Source organism: Brachycentrus maculatus, unplaced genomic scaffold (assembly GCF_059751285.1).
Source record: "Brachycentrus maculatus isolate JH-2025_06_01 unplaced genomic scaffold, ASM5975128v1 h1tg000328l, whole genome shotgun sequence".
NCBI lineage: Eukaryota > Metazoa > Arthropoda > Insecta > Trichoptera > Brachycentridae > Brachycentrus > Brachycentrus maculatus.
In genome coordinates this window covers 1,505,986-1,530,802 of record NW_028281077.1, presented here as the reverse complement: position 1 = coordinate 1,530,802, position 24,817 = coordinate 1,505,986, and the positions used below count along the sequence as shown (strand labels likewise).

At 31.3% G+C, this 24,817-nt stretch overlaps 2 protein-coding genes across 2 annotated transcripts; one reads left to right on the top strand and one right to left on the bottom strand.

Annotated features, from left to right (window-relative positions):
* The first annotated feature begins 538 nt into the window (after positions 1–538).
* On the top strand, positions 539–16,443 carry LOC148304157 (uncharacterized). Its single transcript, XM_088268794.1, has 9 exons — positions 539–637; positions 3,114–3,321; positions 4,507–4,705; positions 4,824–4,923; positions 8,121–8,243; positions 9,024–9,104; positions 10,020–10,166; positions 11,860–12,025; positions 16,316–16,443. Exons 1-9 carry the CDS (start codon positions 539–541, stop codon positions 16,441–16,443), a joined length of 1,251 nt encoding a protein of 416 aa, XP_088124920.1.
* A 1,145-nt stretch (positions 16,444–17,588) lies between these two features.
* LOC148304156 (protein CFDP2-like) lies at positions 17,589–23,594 on the bottom strand. The gene is made up of 2 exons (XM_088268792.1): positions 22,262–23,594; positions 17,589–17,653 (listed from the first exon to the last, which is right to left on the bottom strand). The coding sequence occupies exons 1-2, from the start codon at positions 23,592–23,594 to the stop codon at positions 17,589–17,591; spliced, it is 1,398 nt and encodes a 465-aa protein (XP_088124918.1).
* Positions 23,595–24,817: the final 1,223 nt, after the last annotated feature.

The window sequence follows — 24,817 nt, the reverse complement described above, 5'->3', positions numbered from 1 at the left end:
ATGAACGTGGAAGAGGCAAAGAATGTTTGCAAAGACAGAGTGGTGTGGCGTTCTATTCTCTCTGCCTACCCCTGCGGAGAAGCGGCGTGATAGTTAGTTAGTTACCTAGGTCTACCCAATACTGGCCAGGTAATACTAGTTTAGGTTAGGTTATTTAAATTTACTATACAATATGTTTGATACCTTTTTTTTATTTATATTAAAAAAATACGTATATTTAAAAAAAAAAATTGAATATTCCTTTACCCTGACTCTGTACTTCACTGTTTTATAATTTTCTCGGCTAATCCGAACTGTTCCAAATCCGAACAGGCCACAGCCCCAATTACTTCGGATTTCCGGGACTGTAAATAAAAATTGTGTAAAGAGAATGAACTTTTGATCAGAATTGCTCATTCGCAAGTTACATACATGGTTCTCATAATAGTTTAAAATGATCATCTTGGTTCACAAAAGCCTTCAGTCATATGATTACTCTCAGACAGATAAGAATATACTCGTAGTTTTACGTATCGCGTGCTATACGTTACAAGAGAAGATGGCGGCAATAACTAAAGAATTTGAAAAATCGTATGATGCTCATATGGGCAGAATGATTCACAAAAATCTGAAGACTTATGGCGACTCGATACATCAGGTTAGTCCTGTAATTGCAAGTATTGTAAATATGGAAACTATGAAAATGCGCTTAGTATTATATCTTTTTTTTTTTTAATATTTGTGTATTGTTATAATTCCTATGAATATTCAAAATGTACTCGTATGAAATATTATTTATAATTATTGTTGATATTTTAGTAGTCCTATCAAAAAAATCTCATTAATTGACTCGGCCTTCACTTTGTGGTAAAATCTACCCATTTTTAACAAATGTTTACTTAGTTAATACCACTATTTCTTAAAATCTACTGTGACACGTGTTTCGATGCATTTTGCATCATTTTGTGTTTGAAAATGGTGCGGAATGCATCGAATCACGTGTCACAGTAGATTTTAAGAACTAGTGGTATTTACTTAGTAAAATATTAATTAAAAATAAAAAATCTACTAGTTTTCATAAGAAATAATGATGAAACATTTAACCACAGTAACGTAAAAATCCTAAAAATAATTAATACGAACAGTCACGAACATTTTGAAACAATAGAAATTCATAAAAATATGAATAAGAATAAACCTACAATTAACAATATGATAATGACTAAAGCCTCCCCCTGTTTTTTATGTTCCCACTGATAAGAAATAAATAATAAATAAAAATAAGATACAGCTCCTTCCCCTCTTCAACCTTCAACGTCCCAAGGACACAACTGTAAAATTTAGAATTAGCTTCACATACGGTTTTGATACGGAATGTATCAAAACACGTCTCATAATAGATTTTTTAAAAACAGTGGTATTTACTAAGTAAAACTTAAATTAAAATGTATAAATTTTACCACAAAATGACTGCCGAATATATTGATGAAATAATTTATAAGAATTAACTGATTTTTCATTAAAATTGACGTAAGATAAGACCTGAAAAATCATTGATAATTTTACACATCTGTACACACGTCTTTTCGTTTTTAAATTGACCACATTTTAAAATAAAAATTAATATCCGCATTTAAAAATCCTGATAGACTGCAATTCAAGTGTTGGGGTCAAAATCACGACCATGAAAAGATTTGCAACGAAAAGACGCTAATAAGAATTTACAAACATATCTTATAATGTATGTAATATCACAATTGAACAAATGAAAATATAAAATCAAACGATATGTTGATAATGTCATTAATTAATTCGTCAGTCATTTTGTGGTAATAAATGTTAAATTTCAATTTAAATTTGAGTAAAAGTTTAATCAAAGACATGTAGATAGATATAATCCATAAATAGTGCATCACATATTTATATGTAGTAATAAATAAAACTAATTACACAAAATAATTTCAGCTACATATATTGTCGGGTATTTAAACAAACAAATAAATTACAAAAAATACATGCCATGGGTAATAAGATGTTCAATCGTTGGTAGAGTGTTGAATATCTCACCTGTATAGAGTGATCACTTAAACCAGTGATCCAAATACAAAAGTTATACTCTCGTATTCGTAAATGCATAGCATTTCATTTTATTATTTATTCAGCTTATCTGTCTTTGAATTATCATTGTTAACATGTTGGTGAACTATTTCACAGTTACGAATAGATAATATACATAACAGTAAGTAATATATGTAGATATGAATTTGACGGTCTCTGTAGTGCAGTGGTGAGCGTATTTGGGTATCGTGCATGAGGCGGGCTTCGATTCCCAGGGAATCAAAATTGAATATGTGATTTTCACCTCATCACCTTGTATTCCTGACATTTGACATTGATACCTACATTGGTCTGAATGTAGTTTAAACAGGGTCGTCCTCTGTAGTTTTTGCCTTCGCACATGCCTTCCGCCATCGTAAAAAGCCAGCCTAGGTATTTTATATTATGGCCTACCCATTTAGCTCGCTGTTGTGCTGGTTTATTTAGTAAGCATCTAGACTCCCCAGCCTTGCTTAATACCTCGTTGCTCTCTACATGTTCCGACCAATGAATCCCCAACATGCGTCTGTAACACCACATCTCAAACGCCTCTAGCTGACCTCATTCTGACTGCCCGATAGTCCACGTTTTACTTCTAGACAACAAGGTGCAAAGTAGAATTTTGATTGAGTTGAAGATATGAATATTAAAAAAAAGTTTACAATATTTTGAGTTTGTCCAAATACTTGTTCACAAATCTGGATAACCTCCAATTATAAGAGTTATTTTTCATTTTATTTTTTGACATCTCAACATAGATGAAGAGAATAGGGAAGTCTGGGCACTTAAAAGTTTCTGCTAAATATAAAGCTTTTTTCATCTCACCAATAGATGTCTCTAGTGGAATTCAAGCACTATGTTTCGGAATTGAATCATACGTAGAAGTTCCAAGAATTTTAGTAGTGTGGTTGTCAATCACGGGGAGAGTTGGTTGATGTTACACGTGTGTAAAGTAATCACTTAAACAAGCCTTCTTCATCTGTATAGAGATATCAAAAAATTATGAAAAATAATGTTTTATTATTTCTTTAATTAAGATTGAGCTGACGTCAGACGTTTCGGAGTCCCATTCGTCTGTGTTACTTCGCAGCATCAGAGTGGCCCAAGAGTTGTCAAGGCGTGGAATTGGTCTAGGAGATCTCCTGGTTATCTGCGCCAAAACTCACAATGATGTCGGGATACCCATCATCGCGTCACTCTACATCGGGTGCTCGGTCTTTCCACTTACTACCGTGATGACAAAGAGTGAGTATCTCGTTATTACTCTTATCAATTCTACGCTCCTGGTAAAAAGGCTGAAATAGCTGGCTTTTACAGCAATTGAAGAAAAACATTGAACCAATTATTTTTAATGCTGTATCATTTTGAGTTGGAAATAAATCATGAAATAGTTCAATATGCATTTTATGCTATTTGTCTGGAAGTTTGCGATGTATTTTTCATATATACCATATTTTACTCTCCTTTTGTATGCACTACTTTAAAACAGAGTCCTTTCCCCTAAAATTAACGTGTATTTTTTTTATAAAATATGGTTTATTTTATCTGGTTATTATATAATAATAGATCAGATAGAGCAAGAGATCCGAAAAGGTTGGAATAGACTTAAGAGCAACGATCACAATTCAGCAGCATTCTGGATATTTCTCAAATTCAGTTATTCAACGCTGCTGGATCTGCAATGAAAATGCCGTTTGAAAAAAAAAGTCGTTTCACATTGAAATATGTTATCAATAACTGTTTTTGATAAAATCAATTGTGTTCACATTTATCCCAAAAACGTCCAATAAAACAAAAATAAGAATGTTATCTATTACGCCATATTAATTTATCATTATTTTTTGGATTAAGTCGAGTTGTGGTCTCGTAGTTAGACTTCGATTCAAAGGTTTAATGTTCAAACTCCACTCAAATCTATTTTCCAACAAGACCGAGGGTCACCTGAAAAAATGTCCTTTGGAATTTTTAAAGTATACTTCTTCTTCTTCTTCTTATTATAGGCCTTGCGGCCTGTTTTAAGAGGGATTAGCCTCCTGCGACGTCGATTCCCAGCTATCGGCCCATCTCTTTGGTGGTCTGCCCGGGAGTCGTCTGCCATGGGGTTGGCCGTACAGTGCGATGTGGGGGGAGTCTGGATGGTTCCATTCTCCTCACATGCGCATACCATTGTCTTCTTCGTTGCCTTCCCCACCTAACGACATCTTCGATCTCGCATATTTCCCTGATCTTGGCATTTCTCAATCTATCTCGAAAACTCTTGCCTGTTATGCTTCTCAGAGTCTTCATTTCTGACACTTTAAGCGCGTTTTTTGTGGCAGCGGTGTCTGCTCTACTTTCGATTCCATACGTCATGATGGGTCGGACACAAAAGTATACTTACCAGAGAAAAATTATTGCGTTTTCTTATGTATACGAACTATTTTTTTACAGCTGAGGTTAAAAATGCACTCGGTAATGCTAAACCTTCGATAGTATTCTGCGATCCTGAAATGTCGCAGATTTTCACAGAAATCCTGAAAGAAAAGAATAGCAACGCAGAAATTGTTATTTTCGAACAAAGACCCAAATCCGGAAATTACGTTTTTTTCGAAGATTTTCAACGTTGTACTGGAACTGAGGACAAATTTGAGTAAGGAAAAAAAATTATATTAAAATAATTTTTATGCATTGAGTCAAAATTATTAAGGTCGACTTAATGCGAATAGCGAAAAAAATGGCATTTTTCTAAAATAAGATGTTTTTTTTAGGGTGACAGACTTCGATCCGGAAAAAACCATTTCGTTCATCATTTCATCGAGTGGTACGACAGGTCTTCCAAAAGGTGTTTGTCACACACACAAATCTTTTGTTATTAGTCAAATTTTATAGTAAGTATCTGTATATTATTAATCAATCACGCAAATGTGGGAAAACCCACTTAAGAAATTAATTATTGGTTGCATTATCTATGAACCAAAGGTTAATTTTTCATTACAAATAATTCAATCAATTTTAATAAATCAATTTTGGAAGCGTATTTCCTTCACATCCGATTGATCATTTTAAATTCAGACTCTTTAATTCCTTATAATAAATCTTTAATTCCTTATGAATTCATATCGTTTTTCAGGCTCCATATACCAAATACTTATAAAATATAAGGATAATATTATTTATGAAAAAATCTTTATCACATTTTTCGAAAAGTGCGTTTTGCAAATTACCTATTTTTTTTAAAAATTAAACAGTTGAATATACCACTTTAATGAGTTTTATTTATTTATATGACTAGTTTTGAAAACTTACAGACGTTTTATCATTTTCTGGTTAAAAATTAAATTAATTAATATTATTCATTGTTTTAATTTTTACCAGAAGATGAAAACATCTGTATGTTTTCGAAAACAGTCGTATATATATTCAAGTGTTTGATTTAAAAAAAAATCAACACGTCATTCTTCAAAGTTAATGCCGAATCAATAAATAATACACCTACATATTATACCTTTCTTCATTATGGGAAGTAAAATAAAGCATGGGAAAAAATGTTTTATGATGCGGTTTTTCAGAAATGTTTCGGGTTTTTAACGCAGTATCACACAACAATACATTCGGGATGAGCCTGAATTACGCTGTACATACATTTTTTATTTAAATTCTAATTTGTTTTTTTTTTCTTTCCTATAAAATTGAGGATCTGTAGTGAAGGTAATACGTACATTTCTTTCATAAATGTGGATATATTAGACAGTTTAAGTAGCTTTTGAACAGTTTTACTAAAGAAAAATAATTCTGTTACAATAGCCAAATATGAAGATTAAAAATAAGACATTAGATAATAAGATACACCAATGAAAAAGGTATCAAAAATTATGAAAGTAAGAGAAATATTGAAATTTTCAATTGATAGTTTTTTAAAGTAATAAACAATACAGATTTAAATTTGATTTTTTTATTTAGTAAGTAGTTTTAAGAATAAATAACTCTTGTATTTATAAAATTAAATTGGTCAACATCATATTATTATTTTAATAAGTTTTACTCCAATCTTTCAAACTTTAAATCAAAATTATTCGAAATCTCATAAACCTTAAAGGGTAATTCTATTCCCTGTCCTTTCCTTTTCTTCTTTCCTATCACTCTCATCTCCTTTTCTCTTTATCCCATCCTTATCTCATACCTCTTCTTATATATAGACTTTTCTTATGCATAAATGTGAAAAACTGTAATAGGTATTCATTTTTTTTTGTATTCTGATTTATCATGTATTGTAACTTTTGTTTTTCCTTCCAATAAAATAAAATAAAAATAAAAAATAAAATAAAATAATAATCAAGTTGTGCCAATAATTAGTTAACCAACCTGTGATGGTCGTTAGCCCCGTAAATGCCCAGACCTCGATATTCTTCTTCATCTTTGTTAGGATGTCAAAAAATAATACTGTTCTCTTAACGCTTTATATTTATATATGTATACATGTATACATAATGTCCACCTCCGTGGCGTAGTGGTCAACACGTTTGGCTACCGTGCTGGAGGTCCCGGGTTCGATTCCTAGGGGGGTGCAAAATAAATATAGGTGATGTTCACTCTCATACTTATTTCATATCACCCTGGACTGGTGTACAAGTAGCGAGGGGCTGATCACCTTGCCTTCATTAAATTAACCATCAAGATAACACTGCGTCGCTATGATACAGTGCCCTATGCACCATGGGGTGCGGATAAGGGTTAAAAGAAAAAGAAGATACATGATCATCGTTTTATTATTTTTTTATATTATAGTAGAGACAAATTACGGGTGAAGAATATTCAACAATCAGAACTGGACACGAAAGATAAATTGAATTTGGGATTCTCCACCGTTTACTGGACAACAGGGGTGATGAATTTAATACAGTCATGCATTTTCGGAATCGCAAGGATAAATAGCGCATCTCCATTCACCATTGAACTTTTCATCAAGGCTTTGAATAAATATAAGGTAACGATCATAATATCTTTAGAAAATTAATTAATTTATAACATTTTGCGTGTGTCCAAATACTTGTTAAATAAATACAAAACTGGATTATTTTAAATTACAGATTATGTGAACAAGTATTTGGACACACTCAAAATGTTGTATTTAAATTATCTGGTCAAATTATAAGCTTAAATAATAAAAATGAAAAGGGTATTTTCTGGCGTTTCTCATGTGTGTGATTATGATACAAGATTCGGACCTCACATGCTAATATGAGTGTTTTTGCTTAGTAAAAAGCTTCTTTACATCTCACCAATAGATGTCTCTAGTGAAGTTCTAGTGATTCATGAACAAGGTTTCTAAATTGGTTCATATATATATATATATATATATATATATATATATATATATATATATATATATATATATATATATATATATATATATATATATATATATATATATATATATATATATATATATATATATATATATATATATATATATATATATATATATATATATATATATATATATATATATATATATATATATATATATATATATATATATATATATATATATATATATATATATATATATATATGTATATATATATATATATATATATATAAATATATATATAAATATATATATATATATATATACATATATATTGAACTTCCAAGAATTTGAGTATTGTGGTTGTCAATAATGGGTAAAGTTGGTGAATGTTACAAGTGTGTAAAGTGATATCTTAAACCAGCTTATGACGGTCGCCCCGTAAATGCCCAAACTTCCATATTCTTTTTCATAGATACATATTTGATGAGATGTCAAAAAATAATATTTATTACACAAGTTTTTTTTTTCAGCCAACACAAATGATTTTGAGTCCAGTATCACTTTGTGAGGTTGTGAAGTACCCTTACTTCAACGATTTGGACATGTCTTGTATACGACTAGTGCTAGTTGGAGCAAGCCCCATCCCACCTTCAATAATGGAAAAGTTTGAAGTACGTGTTGGAATAAATTTTAAACAATATAAGAAGTAGTAGAGATTTAGAGAATGTTTTGATTACCATATTTATTATTTCAGACAAAACTACCTAATGCTAAATTATTACACGCTTATGGAATGACCGAAGCTAGCATAGTGTGTGTAAATTTTGGTGAAAATCCTTCTACCTGTGGAAAAATATTCGATTGGATACAATGGAAGGTATGCACAATATAAATCAGTATACAACAATTTCCTTATCATTCATCGTTCACATTGTGTAATACCACTTCAATAAATACTGATTTTGTGATTTTTTATTGACTAAGGAGATTTCGGACACATTTGTAGTAAACAATTTTGAAACGTTGTCGTAAGACTCTTATAATATAGGTTTTTTTACTTCAAATTGGACGTTTTACAAACCAAACATGAAAAATTTGGTTTTTTCCAAAACAAATTGGTTGTAATATAGTGTTTTATAATAAAGTTTGAAAATTACTTGTCTGCAGGTTGAATATTCAGGATAGGGAAAGTAAATGCAGAAAATACTTCACAAACAACCAGACAAATTGAAAATAAAACTTTCTTCAATTCATTTAGCAATTGGCGGGAATTGATCCCGCGACGCCAGTTTCGCAGTCGAGCGTTTACTCAACTACGCCACGGCACCAATCAAATCATTGATAGTAGATATTTGGAAAAATAAACATATTTGCATTGTTACCTCAAATTTTTAATAAAATCTGGCTAGGGGCCATTCAGGTCCAGTGTGAAAAAATATAAACACATTATATAGCACCCACAGATAAAAACATGCAGATGAAAAGTATGTCAGACGCTTTAATTTTTTTATTAATATATCTGCCAATGGTTTTATTAGCATACTATTTTGAGGATTTAACAATTGATTGCTTGTAATGAAAGGTTTTTTGGTCATACATTCATATCAATCAAACTCCATTTTGTAAAAACAATACTGTTTTTGGTTATATTTTGTAGGTTGTCGACCCCGAATCAGGAAAAAAACTGGGTCCAAAACAAGTCGGAGAACTTCGCATCAAATCTCCATCCTTATTTAAGGTAAAATATATTGAACACATGTTACTTTTTTCTTATTATTTTTTGACATCTCATCAAAGATGAAGAAGAATATGGAAGTTTACGGGCATTTACGGGGCTGACGACCGTCATACCGTCTTGCGATTTTTTTTACCAATTATTCAAAATTTCATATGGAAACTGCCAAAAAAATTGTGAAAAATTGGTTTGTAAAAATAAATCAAACTGGGATCCTTACTGGGGAATTTGTTTTTTCTTTATTAAAATTTTGAAAACCTTGACCACATCAAATAATTTATTATATTTATTTTAGCTTTTTTGTTGTATTTCAAATACTTGAAAGTGGCCAGGTCAGTCGGAATAATCGGCGTATATGTATGAGGAGATGCATGAATATGGAACAGGCGAAGATTGCACACAAAAACAGATTGGTGTGGTGTAGTGGTATTTAGTTAGGTTTTTTTATATTACTATTGCATAAAACAAATAACCCAATGATAAGGTAATATACATCGGTATATTTTTTTTGTTCTGCGGATTTTTTTGTTGTTGTTATATTAGATATTTATTAAATAAACTGTGACCATAATAAAAATATTTTTACAATGATTAAAGAAAACTCTTGTTTTTTACCACTTGAGTTTTATTATTGACTACATGTTTCAGACTACAACTTCCATCATTCAGGTCTGTATAATAACTAAAATATAAAACATAAATTTTTTCTATAAATAAGGAGAGGGGAAAGTAAAGGGAAAGGGTTAGTCAAGGGGCGGAGTTTGAAAACAAAGGAATAATGGAAAGCAACGGTGAAGAATTTTGAAACAATATATTATTTAATAAATTATTATTATTAGTTTAATTAAAATTATTAGTAAAAATATGTAAAATATTTTGTAGTAAAAATATTTTTAGTGAATTTGTTTTATTTTATAGGAATACTACCAAAATCCTAAAGCTACATCAGAATCTTTCGATGAAGATGGTTTCTTCAAAACTGGCGATCTCCTCTACTATGATGAAAATAGTAATATTTTTGTCGTGGACAGAATCAAGGAAGTGATGAAATTCAGGAATTATCAGGTACCTGCTGTTTTTACTTAACTTGTTTTTACTAACAATTACTTGCACCCAATAGTGCATAGAACAGTACATTGTATTATTTTATTTTATTTTATTGGAAGGAAGAACAACAGTTACAATATATGATACACACAGAATACAAAAAATAAAATCATGAGTACCAATTATAGTTCTTCACAACTATACATAAGAGAGGTCTATATAAAGGAATAGACATGAGACAAGGATGGGATGAAGAGAAAAGGAGATGGCAGTGATAGGAAAAGAAGAAAAGGAAAGGACAGGGAATAGATTTACTTTTTTAGGTTTATAAGATTTCGAACAATTTAGCTTTAAATTTTGAAAGATTGGAGTAGAACATATCAAGGTGGGTACAACATTCATTAAATTTCCCACAACTTCGACAAATAAAGGAATTTTTTGAATAGTTATTTGTTGGTGCTGGATTATAAAAGGTATGACTATGTCTATTGATTCTAATTGGACAGTGAAAAGGTATCTGCTCAAGAAGATAGGGGCTCTCAGTCATATTTTTTATAACTTTATACAAAAAACATAAATCTGATATATTCCTACGTTTACTAAGTGAAGATAATTATATTAACGTTTAATAAATAAATAAAATATGATCAGCCCTTACCTTCAGATTTCAGTTCAGCGTAATATTATATAAATATTGGAGTGAAAATCACTCATATTTTTTTAACCCCCCTGGTAATTGAACATCAAGCCTTCAGCCTTCTGTTATTTTGTAAGCGTAGTTGGTCAATCAGGGTTAGAATGGTGTCATTAAAACTAACTTATGACAGGTTGTAAGCCCTCTGCAAATGTTGAGGTATCAATAAAAATCATGATAACAATATTTTATTTATTGTTTCGGCATTTACTTTGTGGTAAGAAGACATGTTGAAATTATTTTTAAAAAAAACACTCGTTTTCATACCACTTGAGTTTATTTAAGACAACGAGTTTTGGAAGCTAAGCTTCCATCTTCAGGTATATATCGCTCACTCCTTTCAAGAACGTCATAAATCAAAAACCTTGATTTTTCAGGAAAACGTTTTTAAAGTTTAAAAATATAATAAAATGAATTAAAAATAAATATCAAGCCACTTATTGAACTTTTTATTGTGCAACAGATCTTTTTAGGTAAAGCCTGAAGATTTTTTCTCCATTTGAAAAATATTTAGATTATTTAAAAATAATAATTAAACAATACCTTTTCTTCAAAATGCAAAAACAACACTTTCTGCCCTGTAGCGGGTAAACATTAAGTAAAAAATATGTCTCTTTTGTTGGGATATAGTACATTTTCTAGTCATTCCGAAAACACGCACAACTGAAAATTGACGATTTTTGATTTATGACGTTCTTGAAAGGGGTGAGCGATATTTACACTCTACATTTAGACCTGAAGATGGAAGCTTAGTTTCCGAAACTATGTGTCTTAAATAAACTCAAGTGGTATAAAACAAGTGTTTTCTTTAAAAATAACAATCATTTCTTATAACCCCAAATATCCATCAAATTCTTACTTGAAGTTCCTTCATTTGACTCCCTTGATGTCATCAATTTACAACAATATAAATAATTTCAATGTTATTTTTTCATAAAATAAAATAACTGGACTATTTTTTCATATTACGTGCTTATTATTTATTTTTAAGTTATTATTATTTATTTTTAATTCCAGATAACACCAGCAGAGGTAGAGTTTGAGATAATGAAGATACCGAATGTGGTGCAAGTCGGAGTGGTAGGACGACGTCATCCTGAAGATGGGGAGCATCCCATGGCATTCGTTCAAGTCCACCAAGGGTCCGACGTCACAGCTCAGCAGATCAAAGACGCCGTAAAAAGTACGTATGCCTATAAAACCGTACTTTACTTCCCGTAACGAGTGTTGCCCAAAGGCTTTTAATATTAAAAGCTCTCCCACCGTATTCCCAGATCTGATACAGAAGCATCCAGGTTTCCTGACAGACCTTCTCTTGCAAAGCATTTTTTTTGTTTTATGAACTATTTTGTGATATTTATGGAAAATGTGAAACAAAATTATATGCCGATTTTACTGTGAATTTACATTTAAAAGCTTACGATGTCCCTGTCACTGCCAATCTAAATAAATAAAAGTTTTTAATACCACCACTTAATTTCCTACGTAGTGTAATGGTCAGCGAGCTCGCCTACCGTACAGGAGATCCCGGGTTCGATTCCCAGGTGGGGTCAAATACATATAAGTGATTTTTTCACTGTAATATTTTTTCAATATTACCCTGGACTGGTACCTGAAGCGGAGGGCTGATCACCTTTCCTTTATGTGCTAACGATCAAGATAATACTGCATTCATATGATGCAGTGCCCTATGCACCATCGAGGTGTGGATAAGGGTTAGAAGAAATTTCCCACGAGTGTCACAGTGTAGTCAGTGAAAAGGATTAGTAGTTAGTGGTTTAGTTAGTCAGCTAGATCCGATTTTGACCGGTACATAGACGCCTCCAAAACCCCGACCAGTACAGCAGACAGACACGGAACAGTGCAAAGACATTAACAGAAAATGCTCAGTCATAAATCGAGTGTTTTTGCTAAGAATTTTCATTCACGAATCACATGAAATTTTAGTCACTTTAAACAAAAAGAGTTAATCCACTAACGGGTAGGCATAGGCTATAAACCTTAAAATGTTGAAGCCTAAGTAGGGTCACGATAAGTTGTGTTGCATAAGCCGCATAGATTTCAGAGTCAAAACAAAAGAAAACTCAGTCATCGCATTTTCCTCTCAACCATGATTCATCGCTACTCGTTGCCCGAGAACTAGATGTTTGTTACAAAAATGTTTGATATCTCATCAAAGATGAAGAAGAATATGGAAGTCTGGGCATTTACGGGGCTGACGACCGTCATAGGCTGGTTTAAGTGATCACTTTACACACGTGTAACATTCACCAATTCTACCCATTATTGACAACCACACTACTCAAATTCTTGGAAGTTCTGTATATATGAACCAATTTAGAAACCTTGTTCTTAAATCACTAGAACTTCACTAGAGACATTTATTGATGAGATATAAAGAAGCTTTTTACTAAGCAGAAACTCTTATATTAGTATGTGAGGTCCGAATCCTGAATTATAATCACACATATGAGAAACGCCAGAAAATACCATTTTCATTTTTATTATTTAAGCTTATAATTTACCAGACAATTTATTTACAACATTTTGAGCATGTCCAAATACTTGTTCACAAAATCTGGATTATCTCCAATTACAGGAGTTATATTCATAAATGAAAATAACTCCTTATTAAGTTATATTAACTTGTGTTGTTTAATTTAATCCAATGACCCAAAATGAGAAATGGAAGTTACTCATCGGGAATATTATATACATGACTTATGTATAATATATTATTAGATTAAAACCAATATTTTTAGCTTTTCCACTTTAACGTCTAGCGAGTGTGTGTCTAAAGTGGAAAAGCTAAAAATATTGGTTTTAATCTAATAATATATTAAAAATGCAATTCCATCACGAAGTGTCAGTGGATACTATAAATCTATTAAAAAGTGACTTATGTATGTAATTTGTTTTGAAATTGTTAACTTTGTTAATCTCCAGTACCTACTATTCCGATACCATTGATAGATTGTTAAACGTGTAGGTCAGGCCAAAGTCATTTAAAATGGATTACTCTATAATTTGTTAATAAATAAATGAAAATAAAACATATCGTATTTAAAATACAAAGATCCTCTTGATATGTGGCAAATAATAATTTTAAATTTGATAGTAAAATAATAATGGCAATAACCGATTCTATAGATAAATTATCCTTATAGATTGTGAAATAAAAACATTTTGATTAAAATCAGTTTAATCACGCAGTTAAAATTGTCGTATAAAATCCTTTAAGTAATATGAAATGAATGCTTTATTAATCGATAATATCTAAATCGAACCATGTGAGAGATAATATATTATTATATATATATATATATATATATATATATATATATATATATATATATATATATATATATATATATATGTATATATATATATATATATATATATATATATATAATTATGTATATACTACTACTACCTACTACTACCATCAAGCCGTTTCCCCGCAGGGGTAGGCAGAGAGGATGGAACGCCACACTCTTCTGTCCTGACATACACTCCTCGCCTCCTTCACATCCATACATCTAGTCATACATGCCGTCCGATTACGCAGACTTTTGACACCGCCAGATTTTAGGTTCTGATTGATCTGATCGTGGCAAGTCTTTTTCGGTCGTCCACGTTCTGTTTTCCCTCTCACATTCGCCACATATATTTTCTTTCATTCTCATTCTCTCGTTATCGCTATTATGTATATATATATATATATATATATATATATATATATATATATATATATATATATATATATATATATATATATATATATATATATATATTTATGTATAAATATATATATATATATATATATATATATATATATATATATATATATATATATATATATATATATATATATATATATATATATATATATATATATATATATATATATATATATATATATATATATATATATATATATATATATATATATATATATATATATATATATATATATAAATATTTGTATATATATATATATACTTATATATACATAAAAATACACACTCGCTTGATATTAATTCAAAGTAAATCCAATCCCAAGTAAATTCTGAAGAAATAATTTGTTTTTACTCCTTGGGTATTTTATTTTTACAATTTTTGGAATCTACAAATTCTCTCATTTACGGGTTTGAATAAACACTTAAAGTAAAATATAAAAACATAAGTATAAACTCAAGTTTATATTTATATCCGTAGATGGAAGCATCTGTAGTTTTCAAAACTAGTCGTATCAATTTAATACTCATGTGGTAAAAAAAACAAGTGTTTTATTTATAATTTAATCATGTTTTACCACATAGTGAACCGGAACAATAAACAACATAATCCCAAGATATGTATATAGCATATATCGTGCAAACTTATGAATGAAGTATAGCAGGGTTAAAATTGGTAATGATGATAGTAAATTTCATAAAATTAAACAACTTTGTTTTAACCACTTTTTTATTATGAGTACACTTTAACCAACTGGTTCCGACAAGAACCTTGTCATTATCAGGGTTTATAAAATTCTAAAACACTAAATTACTCATAGTTTATTACATTCCCTTACCAAAAACTTCCACACGCTCCGTAAACCTGTACGTAATTTTATAAAGCTTATAAAATGTGCCACAAAGTTTCTGCGAAAAACCTTCCGTTTCTCAATTTTTATTTTAAACCAAACTTAATGACTTGAAGAAAATAACACATATTTTCTTCGAATTTTGATTTACAAATAATTATGATAAACGAGTGGATATCACCACAGCTTTCCATCAAGATAACGTCGGAAGTCTTCTCTTTTAAAAAGGCCTCGTGCCCAATTCTAAAATTACTTATACCTTTGAAAATATATTAATGATTGCATATTTCTTTCGACTTAGACTGAATAAAAGTCTTATAACCCCTTACAAAATATCCGCCCTATAATCCGCCGCAATTGTCCGCCTCCGTAGTGTAATATTCAGCACGCTCGGCTACCGTTCTGGGGGTCCCGGGTTCGATTCCCAGGGGGGTCAAATAAATTCAAGTGATTTTTCACTGTAATATGTATTCAATATTACCCTGGACTGGTACTTGGAGCGGAGGGCTGATCACCTTTCCTTCATGTGTTAACGATCAAGATAATACTGCATTTATATGACACAGTGCCCTATGCACCATTGGGATGCGGATAAGGGTTTTTATTTTTTTTATTTTTCAAAATATCAAAAGTTATATTGTATTCCTTTTTTAATAACCACTTACAAAATATCTAAAGTTATATTGTATTCCTCTTTTAATAACCACTTACAAAATATCTAAAGTTATATTGTATTCGTTTTTTAATAACCACTTACAAAATATCTAAAGTTATATTGTATTCCTTTTTTTAATAACCACTTACAAAATATGTTAAGTTATATTGTATTCCTTTTTAATAGCCACTTACAAAATATCTAAAGTTATATTGTATTCCTTTTTTAAGGTTCGCTGAACGATAATAAGCAACTAAGAGGAGGCGTTGTATTTCTAGACAAACTTCCTATAACTCCATCAGGAAAAGTGGACAGGAAAAACTTGAAACTTATGGCCACTAAAGTATTGGGAGAATGATTGATTGAAAAATAGGATGTTAAATAGGATGGAAAAACTTGAAACTTATGGCCACTAAAGTAATGGGAGAATGATGATTGAAAAACATGATGTTAAATTATAAATAAAACTGAACAATTTGTCTTAAACTTTTTTAAACAAATACTTGTGTAATTTTGTAATTGCAATGTTACAATTACCTGTTTTATTTGTTATTCATTATTGTTAATGTATTTATGTTAATGTTCTGTTAAATTTCTTAGTTCATAAAAATAAAATAAAAATATTTAAAAAAAGAAATACATAACCACTCACCAATATTTTAGTCTACCGGTTTCAGGACGTAACCGTCTCGTTGTCAGGATAATCAGTACACTTTTATTAGATTGATTAGAATTTCCAATAAGTAATTTATGAATTAATAAATGATAAGACTATTTCAATGCCGTGGTGTGTTTATTTATTTATTTCTGTACTAAACATTACTTAAATAACATATAAATATGAATCAGTAAAATAAGAACACTCAAAAAGCCCAAACGAGAGAGGTCTGGAAAAAATTTAAAGAGGTCTTCATTCAGCAGTAGAGAGACGGCTGACAAAGAAGAAGAAGAGGAAAAGTAAATAATTATACTGTTCATTTTATGAATTTGAAATATGCTGTTCATTTAAAAACAATTCAATAATTATATTTTATGTTTGAACCTTACCTCTAGCACCTAACTAAACCTGAACCTATATGTCTCATCTTAAAATAAACCTTTCTAAAATATATTTTTGAGGGTTACACCTTTTTTATGAACTCAATAAACATTTTTTTTTAAACAACTCGTATTTGTAAAATATCAATAATATGTATAAGTGATTTCAAATTAATTTCAGTCTAAAATATTTATTTAAAGTTTCTGGAAATACAATTTTAACGTATCAAAAATAATTATCTGATGTCTGCGATCATGTTTTCTATTTTGTCTGTCCTTGGCCTAGTGAAGTCAGTGAGCGTTTTCAGTAAGGAGGAAATTCGATTTCACATACTCTAAATATAAAGGGATTTTCTTAGATATTTTTGTAATTATTAAAATCCGGGAACCCACTAATTTGCTGCATTATTTAAAAAATTTTTAGTGCATCCAAATATTTGTTCATAAATGCTGGATTTTCTCAGCTTAAGAGATATTCATAACGGGAGTAAGATTTTTATAAATAGACTTCTTTATATTGATGAAGAAGTCTATTGAGACAGGAATATTGAAGTCTATGTCACCTTTTTTGAGATATCAAAAAATAATATTGAGACGAATGACTCCATATTGAAATAAACCTAACATTTGTCAATAAAAAAATGTACGAACTCAAAATATTGTGAATATACAGGTATAACATATAAGTAAATTAAAATCATATTGTCAGGCCTCTCTTAGTATGTAAAATATTTGTGAAAGTATCGTAGGTAAATTTAATGAAGGTTTCTGTTGAATTACTAATTTCCACCATAGATGTCCTACACAAAGTTGTACTCAAAAAATGGAGGTGACGTCAATTGAAGCATGGCATTGTCGCTCACTTCTTTCAACAACGTCATATTTCAAAAATCTACAATTTTCAGTTATTTTATTTTATTTTATTCATTCGGGAATTGTACAGCTTACATATAAAAAAAATTATATAAAACAAAAGTTACATTAACAATAATAAACATTACATTACATTGACAAAAAATTGTTGCGTTAAAAAAAGCCAATTAAACAATTCCACAATTATGTTATAAAACCATTAAAAAACATTCAGGGATTAAACAAAACACAAAAAAAAGAACAAAAAAAGGGTATTATATAAAATAATAGATTTAGCAGGAAGGAGAAGGAAAGGAGAGGTATTTAATAAGGGTGGTTAAAGGATTTTTTTTTCTAGGTAAGAAGTTTAAAAATATATTTATAAATATACATACATACATATACATACGCATACATACACACATAAAATAATAATAATAATTATGCATGTTTTCAATAAGTTGTATTATACAAGTGTTTAATTTTGAAAATAAAAAACAAGAATCTTGAAAATTATCATTTTATTCGCAAAATTAGTAAAAGAGACATTTCCCGTAATTTGGTGACACTGTTAAATTGAGAGTACTTCAAACCTTGCAAAATAATAACTTCAATCCTTTCAACTCCCGCTCCGAGCACCTAATACTTGGAACAGCAATCGCAAGCTACAAACTAAGTATAGAGTCCACACAGTGCAGGTTCAAACTTCTCTAAATAACGTCATATTAACGTCATAACGATTTTATCGTCTTGGCAGTTATTTAATTATCTAAATTTTAATAATTTACAACTACATTTTCAACACAGATTTCGATTAGACTAATTGATTTGATTGTGATTCTGTGAATTATTTGATACGTTCATTCATTCTAGTAATTATTCCCTTGTTAAAAATACGTATATTTATTTACAAATATACAATATATACAGTAAACCCCCCTATAACGTTTAGATAGGTACTGCGTTATGGGCGGGAACTTTTATGGAATTAATGTTTTAAATTGAATTTTTACATTTCAATCGGCGGAAAAGACTACATTGAATTATTTAAAATTTAAATACAATTTAAAAACGTTAACCCCATATGAAGTTCGCTCGAGTTTACTGTGTATATATATATATATATATATATATATATATATATATATATATATATATATATATATATATATATATATATAATTTATTATTAGATTAAAACCAATATTTTTAGCTTTTCCACTTTTTTATTTGACCAGCGACCGGGTTTCGTCGTTACCGACATCATCAGACTGGTGAGAGGCTTTACAAATTTGTATGTTATATATAAAAGAAGGCAGGAGTTGATAACCATGATTTGATATAATTTTATGAGAAATTAATTTAATTTTAGTGAATTTAAGTATTGTATGATATTTTAAATATTTTTTTTATAAAGGTTTTTTGTATTGAAAGCACGATTTTATATAAAGTTAAAATAGATTTGTATTTTTTGTAAATGAATTTAAATTATGTAACGAATTAAATTCATTTACAAAAAATACAAAAAAAAAAAAAAAAAAAAAATAATACAAATCTATTTTAACTTTATATAAAATCGTGCTTTCAATACAAAAAACCTTTATAAAAAAAATATTTAAAATATCATACAATACTTAAATTCACTAAAATTAAATTAATTTCTCATAAAATTATATCAAATCATGGTTATCAACTCCTGCCTTCTTTTAAATATAACATACAAATTTGTAAAGCCTCTCACCAGTCTGATGATGTCGGTAACGACGAAACCCGGTCGCTGGTCAAATAAAAAAGTGGAAAAGCTAAAAATATTGGTTTTAATCTAATAATAAATTAAAAATGCAATTCCATCACGAAGTGTCAGTGGATAATATAAATCTATATATATATATATATATATATATATATATATATATATATATATATATATATATATATATATGTATATTTATATATATATATATATATATATATATATATATATATATATATATATATATATATATATATATATATATATATATATATATATATATATATATATATATATATATATATATATATATATATATATATATATATATATATATATATATATATATATATATATATATATATATATATATATATATATATATATATATATATATATATATATATATATATATATATATATATATATATATATATATATATATATATATATATATATATATATATATATATATATATATATATATATATATATATATATATATATATATATATATATATATATATATATATATATATATATATATATATATATATATGTATATATATATGTATATATATATAAATATATATATATATATATATATAAATATATATATATATATATATATATATATATATATATATATATATATATATATATATATATATATATAATAATAATAATAATAACCATATCCGCTCCCTAGGTGGAGCATATGGAGTCCACAAACTGTCTCCAGGCTTTTCTGTCAGCTGCCAGCTCCCTTGCATCCTCCCAAGTCAGATCCGCGTCGCGAAGTTCTGACGAGAACTGCCGACGAATTGTCAGCAATGGTCGTCCTGGGCGGCGCGAACCTGATGCCTTGTAAAAGAGGCAAGCTTGATTAAGGCTCTCAGGAGGCATGCGGAGTACGTGGCCAAGCCAACACTGAATCGCCTTTTTTTGACGACAGTTGTGACCAAGATTTGCTGCGTCCTACGCCTTATCTCTTCATTCCTCACAAAGTCAAACCACCGCACGCCTAAGATTCTCCGCAAACACCTGTTCTCAAAGCTTAGTACACGGCTGCTTTGGGCCCTTGTAAGGTGCCATGTTTCACAGCCGTATAAGAGAACAGGAGCAATGCAGGCATTGTATAGGCGGCATTTGGTTTTCACCGAGTATAAATCCGATCTCCAGACAGCCTTCACACTGTTGAATGCGGACCCAGCGAGTCCTAATCGCACTCCCAGTTCCTTTTGAAGGCTGCCATTTTCAGTCGCGTACACTCCCAAGTACTTGAAACTCTCGACCCTTTCGATGCGCTGGTTACTCAACGTCAAGGGTTGTTGGGCATCTAGGCATGAGCTGTTGCACAACACATGGGTTTTTGCAACATTTATTGTAAGCCCCATGTGCGTAGAGTACCTATTTACCCTGTCGACGATCAATTGAAGACCCTCGACGGAGTCATCAATTAAAACAGCATCATCTGCGTACTCTAGGTCGCAGAGTTTCCGGGAGGGGGAGATGGATATACCTCGGTCAGATGGTAATGACTTTCGAAGAATGAAATCCATGAGGATGATGAAGAGAAACGGTGCAAGGACGCAGCCTTGTCTGACTCCGGTAGAGACCCCAAACCAATCCGTGACAACATCGTCAACTCTCATTCGGCATTCACTATTGAGGTGAAGGGACTTAATTAGCTCCACTAATTTCGCAGGCACCCCATAAGCTTCCAGTACTTTCCAGAGTGTGGGCCTGTGCGGACTATCAAACGCTTTCTCATAGTCTACAAAACACATCGCCAGAGAACTGTTAAATTCCTGGCTCTGCTGTAGAATGTGACGAATATTATGGATTTGATCCGCACAGGACCTGCCAGGCAGAAACCCTGCCTGGTTTTCTCTGAGCACCTGCATAATGGGGGCTCGGATTCTCTGCAAGATTACGTGGGCAAGCACCTTCCCAGGTACGCTGAGTAGCGTAATGCCGCGGTAGTTGTCACAGTTGAGTGGATCACCCTTCTTATGTAACACGGTAATCTCCCCATTTACCCAGTCTCTAGGGCATCGCTCTTCTTCCCACACACTGGACATTAAATGGTGTAAAGGGCCAATAATGCCAGTAACGCTGCATTTCAAGAATTCCGGGTGGATACCATCAACACCAGGGGCAGTCCCATTTTTCAATTTCGACACGGCAGCTATAATTTCTGCCTGTGTCGGTGGACCATCAGGTATGGCGACCGCCCGCGGAATGCTTGACGCAGCCTCCGTGGGAATATCGAGGATGATTGGAGGAGGAGGGCGATTCAAGACACTGTGGAAATGATCACGCCATATTTCCTTTATACGATCCGCGTCAGATTCGGTAACTCCATTTGTGTTTTTCACAGCTCCAGGGGTTACCGAATTCTTTCCGCAGATCTTCCTTGTTATTTGGAATAATTTCCGCGTGTCATTTCCTTGGGCAGCATGTTCCGCCGTTACAATAAGAGAATCGAGATGACGGCGCTTATCGAGTCTGCATGATCGTTTGACTATACGATCTTGGCGCCTGTAGTCATCTCTGAGGGTGTCCAGTTGGTAGGGGTCACTTTCACTGTCCCTCAGTGCTTTTAAGAGAGCGCGCTCAGCCATCTTTCCCCAGGTCTCATCTGACATCCAATGGGGTCTTTCTCCTATCCTGGGGCCAAGAACCTCATTGGCGGAAGAGTTGAGAGCCGATTTGAGACTGGCCCACTGTGCCTCAATCGAGTCAACATTAATGGGCTGAGGATCGGTGTCTTGCTGGACACGTTGTCCGACCGTTTCCTCGAATCTCAATCTTATTTCGGCACTCTTCAACTTGTCTAAGTTGATTCTCTTCCGCCGAGGACATCTCGGCAGACGTTTGAGCTGCAGACAGATTCTTCCGACGAGTAACTCGTGATCACTATGAATGTCGACCCCTCTGTAGGACCTGACATCGAGGAGCTCTCGCCGGTTAGCACGTCCATAGAGGATGTGATCTATCTGCGCTCTTGTTCGTCCGTCAGGGGAGGTCCAGGTGTACTTATGGATGGACCTATGGGGAAATAGCGTACCACCAATGACAAGGTCGTTAATACTAGCGAACTCGACCAGTCTTTCTCCATTGCCATTGGCTTGCCCATAGCCGTGCCTTCCCATCACCGTTGGGGCAAGTGATGGGTCTGTTCCGACTCTCGCGTTAAAATCTCCCAATACTACCACGCGGGTTCTTCTTGGGAGAGAGGCGATGACCGCATGGAGAGAGTCGTAGAAGGCATCTTTTGTTTGGGCATCTGCAATTTCGGTAGGCGCGTAGCACTGTAGGACAGTGACAGAACTATCGGCCGTTTGGAGGGTGACGCGTATAAGCCTTTCAGAAATTGGTTCCCAACTAAGCAAGCACTTTGCTGCTCTTTCTGAAAGGAGAATTGCCACCCCTTGACGGTGATATCGTTCTTGGCCGGAGTGCAGACACATGTGACTATCCAACAACCTCTTTCCAGATCCTTTCCATCGCGACTCGCTCAGTCCTAGGATATCTAACTTGTAGTCATCCATGATACGAGTCGCGTGAATATCTTTTCCGTGGACCTGCATTGTCCGCACATTGTACGTTCCAATGCGGAAAGATGAATTGTTGGATAGGAGCCGTTTAGTGAGCGCAGTCCTAATACCACAGCCGGGTCGGGGGGTGCCAGAGAAGCCGGTGTCCGAGGCATTTCGTGGACTTATCGTAATCAAAGGGTTTAGGGAGGCAGAGTGATTGGCCCAGCGCTCCCGAGGCCTGAGGTCCGAGGACCCCTCAACAGGTCGGCTCAACCTTGTTTCCCGCTTTGTCTGGCCTCTCTTCACCAACCTGCTTGGCATGGGAGACCCTTCTGGTAGTTAGACTACCGCCATAGCCTGGTGAATCACTGAGGCACGCAAGCCCCCTCACCGCGACAAGGTGGGGATCAAGAGGGGGAAATATATATATATATATATATATATATATATATATATATATATATATATATATATATATATATATATATATATATATATATATATATATATATATATATATATATATATATATATATATATATATATATATATATATATATATATATACATATACATATATATATATATATATATATATATATATATATATATATATATATATATATATATTTATATATATATATATTTATATATTTATATAAATATATATATATATAATATATATATATATATATATATATATATATATATATATATATATATATATATATATATATATATATATATATATATATATATATATATATATATATATATATATATTTATATATATTTATGTTGGTGTAAGTTTTTCACCTGAAAGATTTGAAATTCTTTCCTTGAGACGAAAAAGTATTTGCTTTTTTTTTAATAGGAAAAATTTAAGCCTGAGGATTTTTACATTGTTTTTAGTTCCAGGTGTGAACAAAAAATCGTTATTGAGGCTGTAAACATTTACGTTATTAATTATCACTCAGGATGATAATACACTTAAATAATAATAATTCACTTAAACCAGCCGATGACGGTCGTCAGCCCAAAATAATAAATAAATAAATGCCCAGACTTCCATATTCTTCTTCATCTTTGATGAGATGTCAAAAAATAACAGGATGATAATGGTTGATACTGTGAGAAACGTGAATAAATTCGCAGATACTAGGATAATGACGATTTTATTATTTTTTTTATCAATATTTTGTGCACATAATAATAATATCCTAAGATAAATATAATATCTAAAAATATGTATTTGGAGATGGTTATCAACAATATACGTCAGAGCTAAATATTTCGTGTTGATTGTTTTTCCAATTTTTGAAGATAAAAATGTCGATACAGTAGATAAATATTACACAATAAGGTAACACTAAATAAAACGTTTATCGTATTGAGTATATTGAAAACATCACATATTCAAAAATCATAATTACGCAAAAAATAGAATAAACGAGGTAGGTGGTAAGAAAATTGAGATTTATTTTGAACATACATATATTATTACTGAAAGCTGATTTCAGACTGACATTTGAAAGAATTTTAAA